This window comes from Peromyscus leucopus, chromosome 19 (genome assembly GCF_004664715.2).
Source record: "Peromyscus leucopus breed LL Stock chromosome 19, UCI_PerLeu_2.1, whole genome shotgun sequence".
NCBI lineage: Eukaryota > Metazoa > Chordata > Mammalia > Rodentia > Cricetidae > Peromyscus > Peromyscus leucopus.
In genome coordinates this window covers 72,377,463-72,389,087 of record NC_051079.1, presented here as the reverse complement: position 1 = coordinate 72,389,087, position 11,625 = coordinate 72,377,463, and the positions used below count along the sequence as shown (strand labels likewise).

The 11,625-nt window shown below is 49.4% G+C and overlaps 1 protein-coding gene across 1 annotated transcript; it reads left to right on the top strand.

Moving 5' to 3' along the window:
- The first annotated feature begins 382 nt into the window (after positions 1-382).
- Positions 383-10,587, top strand: LOC114696250 (keratin-associated protein 5-1-like). Its single transcript, XM_028873852.1, has 4 exons — positions 383-492; positions 9,714-9,764; positions 9,848-10,255; positions 10,374-10,587. The coding sequence occupies exons 1-4, from the start codon at positions 383-385 to the stop codon at positions 10,585-10,587; spliced, it is 783 nt and encodes a 260-aa protein (XP_028729685.1).
- The last annotated feature ends 1,038 nt before the right edge of the window (positions 10,588-11,625 follow it).

Sequence of the window (11,625 nt, the reverse complement as noted above, 5' to 3'; positions counted from 1 at the left end):
CGCAGCTCCAGGGGCGGGGAGGGGGAGGGGCGGCGGGAGGGGAAACTGGCCTCGGGGCACAGCCTCGGAGTCCCGGCGCTGCGTGGGGATCCGCTCCCGGCTTCTGCGACCTACCCACCCTGGTCACCTTTTCCACTTTCTTTTCCGCTTTTCTTCCCCAAGACTAAGCCTCTCGCTTCTCCGCATGGCCTCTCCTCTTCCCTCTCTCCTAGACCGCCGCCCTCTGTCTAGCCCCGGCACTTGCCCCTTCCCAGGACCCCGCTGGATCCCTCCACCCTCTAGGCTGCTGCTCTCTGCTCATCCCCATCCTCTCCACCAAATCTGACCTCAGTTTAGGGTCTCTCCCGGCTTCCAGGAGTGAGATTTTGAGGTGTTGGGAGAAATGAGGACAGTGAGGGACCACCGTCGGCAATACCCGGACCGCCCTTCCAGGGAGCGCGGGATCAAACGGCAGTCACTCCGACCGCGGGACTTGAGGGCTTCCTTCCTGGGGTAAAGAGGGGCGAACTGTCAGCGTTAACGCAGCCCGGAAAAGGGTTCACCAAAGCGTTTTCCCCAGCTTGGGTCTGGGTTGCGCCTGTTGGTGTGTTCTTGAGCCCCTGTTCTCCAGACCTTTCTCCGGCGCAAAGAGAATGCACAGCGGGCGGTGTGCTCAGAGTCCTGCCTGGCATTGTCCGCGCTGAAGGGCACTGAAAGAGAGGGCCTCCGGCTCAGGCATTCACCAGACAAAAGCATGTTCAGCCGGGTTGCTGGAAGCCCCATCCCAGGCTCCCTCCAGCTGCCCTGTCCCCTAACTTCTCAGGCTCCATTTCTCACCCTCACTGGGCATTCTCTAATGGCCTCTAGGAAACCAGCGTCCTAACTTGGTCTGTTCTGCAAGTATCTACTTAAACTTCGCTTTGTGGCTGGCTCTGGGGTAGCTGCCTCCCAGAATTTTAAAACGAAGTGAATACTCAGCTTTAAGACGCACTTCGGATATACCACAAACAAGTATCCCCTGAATACATCAGACTCTGGGGATTTGGGACCACCCAGTCAATCACAACACTACCTCATAAGCTCCCTCCAAGTGAGTCCTCACCACCTTCTGCTTCCCCCGGGACACATGTGACCATGTGAACGTTCTCAGAGGCAGCCCTGTGGAAAGATCCCATCTCACCAGTGGTTCCGGAGAACAGAACCAAGAGTACAGGCTTCAGCCCCTCCACAGTGGTGGCATGTGCGTAATCCCACCTTCAGGAAGATGAGGAAGGGGCATGGGGAACCTTGGAGCAGACCATATAGTGAGGATCCCCCTCCCACCCACCCCACCACCCCCTGTCACAAAGGAAATGCAGAACAAAGGTGTCACCACTTTTCTTAGGAAGAGGATGGATTGTGAGACTCAGGAAGTTTTCAAAACTTACAAGACTCAGGAAGGCGCGTCCCTGTGACCGCATAACCCGGCAAGCAATTGCTGGGACAGAGGAGACAAAGACACAGTTTTTAAAAATAAATTTTTGAGTTTTTCTTGTTTTTTGAGATTATAAATATGTCCTTTTTCCCCCTTCCCTTTTCTCCCTCCAAACCCTTCCAGATACCCTTCCTTACTCTCTTTCAAATCCATGGCCTCCTTTTTCATTAATTATTGTTGCTGTTGTTGTTGCTGCTGTGTGTGTAAACATATGTTCCTAAATACTCTGCTCATTCTGTATAATGTTACTTATACTATGTTTTCAGGCCTGACCATTTCATATTGAATAACCAATTGGTGTGCTCTTTCCTGGGGAAGAGTATTTCTCCCAATCTTTTTATTTTATTTTTTTAAAACTAAAGAATAAAAACTATGAGGAATGGAGGCAGGGCATGGTGGTGCACACCTTTAATGCCAGCATTCAGGAAGCAGAGACAGGCAAACCTCTGTGAGTTCAAGGCCTGCCTGGTCTGCACAGCAAGTCTAAGACAGCCAAGGCTACATGGAAACCTGTCTCAGCAAACCAACCAACCAACCTATGGAGATTGGGAAGCAAACCTTGAAATTAAAATTAATATTAAAATTAAGTTTTACTCTGTGACTTCTAAAATATATTACTAAGCAAACTTGGCATTTTATGAAGTATGCAAAACAAAAAAAATGCAATTCCACAATAAAGAGATCCATTTAACATTCAACCTTGTTTGAACACAGCAGTCCAAGCATTCTTCAGAGCCTTAGACTAAAGGCCCTCCACAGAACTGCTATACCGCTGTGCACTTTCTACCCACACAAAGCCAGAAAAGCTCAGCTCACTGTGCCCTTTTCCTGGGGGTATCGATTCTGTAGAATTCAAAATGACTGATGGGCCTGATGAGGCCAGGTGATGAAGGTCTAGGGGTCGGAAAATAGTGTACGATATCGACAGTGCGATATGGGGGGGGGGGGGCGTCGTATCAACTCGACTTAAACAGGTTCTAATTCCTTACAGAAACTATGAAACCTAACCTACTGTCCCCCACCCCCTTACCACAGAGCAACACTGGAGTCGCAATACTGAGAATCAATGGGACAATAACTCTATCACCATAGCAAACTTCCTTTCCGCAGATCTTCATGAAGTCCTTTTCCTTTGCCTTGAAGACAATGCAAATTTAACTCCGTATTACCAAGTCAAAAGTCCTACAAGCAAACAGAAGTACCCCAAGACACCCCCAGATCCTAGAGTTCAGCGCTCATGGCCCACACCCGAGTCTCTATCATTCTGTTAGTTTCATCGCCGTGACAAAACCTGGAGAAAAACAATTGAAAGAAGAAGAATTTCTTCTGGTCCCTGGTTTCAGAGACTTCAGTCCACAGTCACCTGGCTCCATGAGGCAGACTATTACTGTAGCAAATGGCTGTTCTGCATATGGCAGCCAAAAAACAAAAGCCAGATGGGAAGGGGAGGGGATAAGATCAATCCCCAGTGACCTACCTTCTCCAGTCAGTCCCCTACAGCCCTCTTTCTATCACTTTCCAATACCTCCATCAGAACATCAACCAGTCAATGTATTGATCCATGGACTACCATGACCTAATCACTTCTCAATGATTACAGCTATTAGCTAGGGACCAGGCCTTCAATACACCAGCCTTTTGGGGGGATACCTCATACACAAGCCACAGTAACGGCTCCCTGACACTCAGCAAAATGAACACATCCTGCTTCTGAGATGTTCTGTTTCAATTGAGCATCCCTGGCACAGCCTTGATGCAGCATGGTCACTGAACTGCAGATCCTCAGTGGTGGGGCTGTATCTTACTGTGTTCTATAGTCCTCAATATGGTAAAATGTAATGTAAATTCAATAATGTATAATTCACCCTGGCATGCCTGATGCACAGGACAGTAGAATTCAGGGCTAGCATTTCCTCCAGAAGACCAGAAAGCTTTGAGCACCCTAAAGAATTTTTCTTGAGAATGTGCTTCGAACAGGTAAACATTCCTAGCTGATTTCTGGAGGCTAAGCTGAACAGTGCAGACACATTGCAGGGTGAGGAATGGGTTTGAACATATCCTCTGGGGTCTGAACTTGTCCCTTGACAGCTGAGCTTGTCACTCAGGGCAGGGTACAAATACGTTGCAGGTAGGCCATGACTGGAAGAAACTAATTCTGCAATTCTCTAGACATGTGGGTTTACTAATTCTCATCCTCCTAAATTCTACGAACTTAAAAACACTCCTAAAAAGTTTCTGACAACAAGAACGCTCACTTGCAACTACAAAGCACTTTATTTAATTATATTCATTGGCTCGTTCATGGCTGCTGGAGACACAGATGCATGGACTGAGGAAGAAGTGGTATCTCATGCCGGGTGAAGACCTTCTCTATTCTCTGTACGATTGTCAGTGGAAAGGACACTGCTAGGAGCCTATTTACTTATTGCTCAGTTCAATGTTCTCAATGTAGATAGATAGATAGATAGACTGCTGTTGAAGTGAGCATGGAAAATACTCTGGACAATCCACTTTTCATCACTATGACAAAAATCCAGAAACAAATCAATGCAAAGGGAGACCCTTCACACACTGCGCTTGGAGTGCCAGCTAGTCTACTCACTGTGGATGTCAGTATGGAGGTTTCTCAAAAAGCTAAAACTAGATCTACCAAGTTTGCCACTCTTGGGCATGGACCTGAAGGACATTGAGTCAACATGTCACAGCAAGATTAATTTTGACCACTAGTGTCAAAGGTCTTAGTCTATGGCTGCTGGCTGGTGCTTTTGGTCCCTTGATGAGATAGCACATCATGGTGACCACATAATGTGGAGCAAAGCTGCTCATTTCATATGGCCAGGAAGCAGAGAGAGAGAAAGGAAGAACTAGGGACCAAGTAGACCTTTCAGGGTCACACCCTAGTGAATTACTTCTGCAAACTAGGCCCTACATCATGGTTTCTACCATTTCTAAGTCATGCTTTCATATTATGGACCCACCAATCCATTGATTAGGACAGAGCACTCAAGGTCCAGGCATTCACAAAAAGTCCTGCCCCTGAGCATTGCAGCAGGAACCAAGTGTATATCTAAATGACCACACTCTATCCACATCACTGCTGGCCACACTCTATCCACATCACTGCTGGCCACACTCTATCCACATCACTGCTGGCCACACTCTATCCACATCACTGCTGACCACACTCTATCCACATCACTGCTGGCCACACTCTATCCACATCACTGCTGACCATACTATATCTGTATCACTGCTGACCACACTCTATCCACATCACTGCTGGCCACACTCTATCCACATCACTGCTGGCCACACTCTATTCACATCACTGCTGGCCACACTCTATCCACATCACTGCTGGCCACACTCTATCCACACTCACTGCTGCTGACACAGTTATCTTGCCCCCGGCTAGGACATTTCCAACAGTTACCACTTTTGCCAGACATTTGCAAGTTTGTATAGAACAAGATTTTAAGTTATGCTACATTTGCTCTGTCCTCTTTGCTGTGGTGGCAGTGGCTACCACATTCCTATGGGACAAGTGCAGGGACAGAAGAGAAACAAGTTTCTGGCCACCTTGGAGGGGGCAAGAAAGCCCAGAGAACATCAGAGCTGGTAACACTGTCACACCCCAGGTATAGCCCAGGCACTAGAAATGTTGATGATATCATCATTTGGGGATTACTTTTCCTAATTCTTACTTTGCTTTCCATTAAGTGAAATGGGTCCAATTTTAATAATGAGATTTTTGTCTGATGGTCCATGGCTTGTCTTGGTGAGGTTCCAAACTGTGGATACTGAGGGTTTGGTATACCAGATGTCTAAGAGGTGAGAGGAAAAGTGGACGTGTGGCACTGCCAGAGAAAGTCTAGAACCATCCAGTGTGCAAACCCCGATAGCTGCTCTGCAGTGACTTGAGCATGGGCCACGCTTGGCATCAGGCTGTTCCTTGGCATACAGCTGATAATAGCACAACACTGGAAGCGACCTGAATGTGCACAGTAGGGATTAAATAAACCTTAGTCATCCATCTGCCAAAAGATATGGCATAAAAATTGTGGCAGACTGTGTTTCTAGGAAAATATTACAGGACAAATCTGTCATTCCTGGGAAAAACACACTTGTCCCCCGGCTACCCCAGTGTTTGTCCACTCCACAAATGCGAGGTGAACTGTGATAAGCCTGTAAGGGCTTCACATCTCCCAACCACGTGGCTGGTCAAGGCAGCCTTGGCACACGAGGCCAGTCAGAGCCAGAAGGACACTCTCCTCAAGCTTTGCAGAACTGTTGGGCAAGGCAGGCTGTGCTTGATTTTATTATTCCTGTAGCCATTTTGTACTAGGATCATATGACAGATGTCTGTTGTACTGGTCTCCTTTCCCTAGCCTTCCCCAGGTTCCTCTGTGTGGTAACATATATCAACATTTTATTTCTTTTACATTACAGTTCAGTCCATTGTAAGAATATAGCACTGAATGTTTAGTTCTTTGCCAGCTCATGAACATCTGAACGTTTCCAGTTTGGCCATTGCACATGGTGCTGTTATGGAAATTGGTGTACATGTCTTTGTGTGGATGTGTTTTTATTTCTCCTGGATTCTGGAATTGTTAGGTCTTATGGTGATATTTTATTTGTGCTGAAATGTGATTTTATTTGTATGTTAAAAATAAAGTTGCCTGGGGGTCAGCACTAATAGCAAGCCATAGCAGAAGCCAGGCAGTGGTGGCACATGCCCTTAATCCCGATCACATGACAGGCAGATCTTTGTATGTTCAAGGATACTACCAGCATGGAGACACACGCCTTTAATCTCAATACCAACCAAAGAGATCTGGAGGTCTATATAGACAGGCAGTGACAAGGAGGTCATGTGGTTGGGTTTACAACCAATGAGAAGGCAGAACAGAAAGACAATAAAAAGACAGACACACAGGAAGCAGGTCTCTTGCTGAGGGGAAGGACAGCAGTGGCAGGAAGGGTAAGAAGGTGGTTTTAAGTCTCAGCTCTTAGCTACTGCTCTGACCTCTTGGGCTTTTAACTCTGCATTTGGCTCTGTGTTTGTTATTTAATGACTGTTGCATCTACAACGTCTTATAGTAAATTTATATTTAAGTTGTATGTGCATCTGTGTGTGCCTGAGGGGGTATATGTGCTCACGTGTGTGTGAGGGGGTATATGTGCAGGTGTATAGTGTATGCGTATGTGAGAGAGAGGTGTATGTGTGCACATGTGTACATGTGGGGCATGTGTGCACGTGTGTATGAGGGGGTATGTGTGCATGTGTATAGTGTATGTGTATGTGAGAGAGAGGTGTATGTGTGCACATGTGTACATGTGGGGCATGTGTGCACATGTGTATGAGGGGGTATGTGTGCATGTGTGCATGACAGAGAGGTATATTTGTGGGGGGGGTATATGTGCATTGTGTGTGAGGGGGGCTGTATATGTGCAAGTGTGTATGTGTGTGTGCAGGTACACATGCTTGAGCGCGGGTCAGAGAATGATGTCTATCCCCTCTTCTATGACTCTCTGACTTACTCCTTTGAATCAGGGTCTCTCCTTGAACATGGAACTCATAGGTTTTGACCAGGCTGGCAGTTCCCAAGCCCCAGCCATTGTCCTGAGTCTTTCCTCCACAACACTGGGGCAACAAGACACATTCAAAACCGTGCTCAGCACACTAGTGGGAGCCAGGATTCAAACTTAGGTCCTGTGGTTGCACAAGTGTTTTTGACCACTGAGCAATCTCTCCATCCCCTGGACTTAACTTTCTAGGAAACCAACAACTCATTTTTCCAGAACGGTTGCGCCATTTCCCACTCCCGTTGGCTTTATCAAGGACACCAGTTTCCCTGTGTCCCTGCCAACAGGCATTAATTAAATTGACTGTAGACAGTCTAGAGGCAATCCAGTGGCGTGTCCTGGGATTGTGAAGTGCATTTCCCCGTGAATAGTCATTGCTTCTATTTTCGAGGGTCAGAAGTGGCCCTACAGCTTAAACAACCGGTTCTGTGGTCCCACAGTTAGGTCCATCTGTGACAGAACTACAATATAGGAGTCCCAGTTCAAGTCCTCAAGCCTTACAGGGCCCAGCTTGTCAGAGGCGAAGTCTGTGAAGGAAGAAATGCATTGGCCAGTACAGGTCCTGGCACGGTCAGAATGTCGGGCCAGCTCCTGGGATTACGAGGGATTACCCTTTGGTCTCAGAACACCAGCAACACTGCTGAAGGCCCAGAAGTCGCGAAAGGGTAGACACTTCCTGCCCGTTTCCTCCTTGTTGAGGAACTCAGAGGGAGTCTGTTCATGAAGCCGCTGCTGTTCTGTGTAGCTGGTGCCTTCATGGTTTGCTGAACTTGACCAGAGTGCCTTTCACCGAGTGAATCACTTGGCTCCTTCTGGGGCTTAGTTCAGTTTGATGAGCCTCTGGGGTTTTCTAACCACCCACAGTTGAGCTGAAATTTCTGTGACTAAACTTTAGAAAATCTGTAACCTTTCCTTGGCCTGCCCTTGTATAAGGTTTAACTGCATTTCCCATCTGCAGTCTCCAGTTCACCCCGACCACAGCTGCTCCCTTGGATTCCGCTCCAGCAAAGTGGGGACCTAAGTCACCCTCATGCTAACCTTCGAGCATGGGTGTCTTCCTGAGAGCGCTTGTCAGAGATGCACATCAAGCCCACTAGGCTCACACGAGAGGGATGCACAGGGAAAGAATGTGTCACGCCACTTGGCGTTGAAATGCTTATGCAAGCATCCTTCGGAAAAAGTGACATCCCAGAATTGTCATTTCTCATTTGGCAATGGTATGAAACTCATTGCCAAGGTCTGAGCTCAGCCATAAACCATGCCTGAAGGAGTCTGCAGCCAGGACTCTCTCCTGGTGAGAGTTGGCCCTCCAGCATCCTCTGGGCCTAGGGTGTGAAATCAGAAAAGCCTAAATATTTTCCCTGTAGCTGCTTCTTCAAATAAGTGGACTTTGAAATTAAAGAACCTCCTTACCAAGGGATGAGGGGGCTGTCGGGTGGCAACATGAGAAGCCGATGTCATACCGCTAACGCTGCTGGAAGATGCTGTCAGCCCTGATAGGGAAAGACTGCTTCAGAGGCTGAGACGGCTGACAGAAAGGCAGCTGTGCGCAGGCTGAGTGTGACCCCGAGTGTGAGCCCCAGGACCCAGGTTAAAAAATGCCAGGCAGGGTATGTGCTTATAATCCCCGTGCTGGAGAAGCGGAGATAAGCAGATCCCGGGGCTCACTGGCCAGCCTAGCATACCCAGCAAGCTCCAGGCCAGTGGGAGAGCCTAAGTGAAAATACAAGGCATAGGCCCTGCCCCAGAGAATGACATTGGAAGTTGACCTCTGACCCCCAGAACATGCACACATAGATGGGGGAGGGGAGAGTGCTTTATTAATTACACAGAAAAGTCCGTGCCTCTCAGGACCAGGTCTCACGGTCTTTCTAAGTTCACGGAGTTTTGATCTGCTCTCCTACAGCACACTCCTGGGGTCCCCGAAGCCCCCGGTGATCACAGTAAAGCCCCAACCCCCAGAGCATCCTTTCTACCCTCTCTGAATATGCAACAGTGCTTTTTTGTTGTTTATTTATTTTTTAAATAAACTTGGTTCTGGTGGGGGGGGGTTGTTCTTTTATTTTGCTGTATTTTGTTTTGAGACAGATCTCACGCACCCCAGGCTGGCCCTGGACTTGGATAATGACCTTAAACTTCCACATCCCCTGCCTCCACTTTGGATGGTTGGGATTACAGAAAAGTGCCACCACACCAATTTTAAACTTGTGTGTGTGGGGGGGGGGGGTGTTATTGTTTGTTTGTTTGTTTGCTTGCTTTTGAGAAGCGTTAGCTTTATAGTACAAACAAGAGAGTCAGATGATTTCCTACCCATCCCCCCACCGGCCTGGCCCACTGTATCTTCATCCTCCACGATCACCTCACACAGGTCCACACCGGGAAAAGTACTGACGCTTCAGACTCTAAGAACCATTGAACATGAATCCTTTCTATAAAACTGTTTTATGACAAAGAATTCAAATCTTTTCATCTCCCCCAGCCCATAAAACCTTTGTTTGCACAAAGGCCCTGGAACATTCTTCGGTTAAAGTGGCCGATCCCTTCCCCTTCATCACTTTGTACTGATTCTCTTTAAACCAGCCAGAGACAAAAGACTATGAGGTGTGACACAGGCTACGGGAAGCGATGGATAAAAACTGAGTGTGCTCCCTGTGCTGGTGTGCTCCCTGAGCAGGTGTGCTCCCTGTGCTGGTGTGCTCCCTGAGCTGGTGTGCTCCCTGTGCTGGTGTGCTCCCTGAGCTGGTGTGCTCCCTGTGCTGGTGTGCTCCCTGAGCTGGTGTGCTCCCTGTACTGGTGTGCTCCCTGTAGCTGGTGTGTGTGCTCCTGTGCTGGTGTGCTCCCTGAGCTGGTGTGCTCCCTGTGCTGGTGTGCTCCCTGTTGCTGGTGTGCTCCTGCCGTGTGCTCCCTGGCTGGTGTGCTCCCTGAGCTGGTGTGCTCCCTGTGCTGGTGTGCTCCCTGTGCTGGTGTGCTCCCTGCCCTGGTGTGCTCCCTGAGCTGGTGTGCTCCCTGCGCTGGTGTGCTCCCTGAGCTGGTGTGCTCCCTGAGCTGGTGTGCTCCCTGCGCTGGTGTGCTCCCTGAGCTGGTGTGCTCCCTGAGCTGGTGTGCTCCCTGTACTGTGTGCTCCCTGAGCTGGTGTGCTCCCTGCACTGTGTGCTCCCTGCGCTGGTGTGCTCCCTGCTCTGGTGTGCTCCCTGAGCTGGTGTGCTCCCTGCGCTGGTGTGCTCCCTGAGCTGGTGTGCTCCCTGTGCTGTGTGCTCCCTGAGCTGGTGTGCTCCCTGCGCTGGTGTGCTCCCTGTACTGGTATGCTCCCTGAGCTGGTGTGCTCCCTGAGCAGGTGTGCTCCCTGCGCTGGTGTGCTCCCTGAGCTGGTGTGCTCCCTGTGCTGTGTGCTCCCTGAGCTGGTGTGCTCCCTGTGCTGTGTGCTCCCTGAGCTGGTGTGCTCCCTGCGCTGGTGTGCTCCCTGTACTGGTGTGCTCCCTGAGCTGGTGTGCTCCCTGTACTGTGTGCTCCCTGAGCTGGTGTGCTCCCTGAGCTGGTGTGCTCCCTGAGCTTGTGTGCTCCCTGCCCTGGTGTGCTCCCTGTGCTGTGTGCTCCCTGAGCTGGTGTGCTCCCTGAGCTGGTGTGCTCCCTGAGCTGGTGTGCTCCCTGTGCTGGTGTGCTCCCTGAGCTGGTGTGCTCCCTGAGCTGGTGTGCTCCCTGTGCTGGTGTGCTCCCTGAGCTGGTGTGCTCCCTGTGCTGGTGTGCTTGCTGTTTCCAGTGCAGCCTCTCCATCAGGAGAAAGTTTTGCCTGGACAAGACTCTTCAGATGGAGAGGTCCTCTCTCTCTCTCTCTCTCTCTCTCTCTCTCTCTCTCTCTCTCTTTCTCTCTCTGTCTCTCTCTCTCTCTCTCCCCCTCTCTCTCTCTCTCTCTCTCTCTCTCTCTCTGTAACTTATTTCTAACAATACTTACCCAGCGCCCATGGTTCCTGGGAAGGTCCACTCTGGGTATGTTACAAAGGCATATTGCCCTGGAACCCAAAATGCAGATGAGAGTTCTCAGAGACCAGGTGATCCTCTAGTCACTCCACCCTGCCCCGTAACCCCTGGTGACCACCGACCTTCTCACTGGAATCAAGCAATAGGTAGCTTTTCAAGTTGGCAGTGTGGGTCACCTTTCTTCTATGTCTTCCTGTGGCTTGAATCCTCATTACCTTTAGCACTGAGCAGTATGCTATGACGGAGATGGACTAGTTTATACACTTACCTGTTGTGAATGTTCTTGTTTACTTCCAAGTTTTGGAAACTATGACTAAAGCTGCTGCAAACATCCACGTGCGGATTTGCATGTAGGTATACGTTCGAAGCTCATGGGGTAAAAACGCCCAAACGAGAGGGCTGGGTCACACAGCGGAACATGGCTGGTTTCGTGAGGAGTTTCTCAGCGCACTTCCCAGGCCACTGCACCATGTCGCATCCCCAGCAGTGACGGCAGACTCCCTCACTGCTCCCTCAGTCTGGCATCTGTGGCATCTGTGCTCCCACGGGGAGTGTCTCTCACTGTTTTAACTTGCAGCTCCCTGACAACACATGTTGGTGGATCTGTAATG

Bases quoted from the DNA above. Each gene is read 5' to 3' on its own strand.
- LOC114696250 (XM_028873852.1), top strand. From the start codon at position 383: ATGAGGACAGTGAGGGACCACCGTCGGCAATACCCGGACCGCCCTTCC. The intron at 9,765-9,847 runs GTGTGCTCCCTG...TGCTCCCTGTAG, and splicing joins CTGGTGTGCTCCCTGTGCTG to CTGGTGTGTGTGCTCCTGTG. The intron at 10,256-10,373 runs GTGTGCTCCCTG...CTCCCTGAGCAG, and splicing joins CTGGTGTGCTCCCTGCGCTG to GTGTGCTCCCTGCGCTGGTG.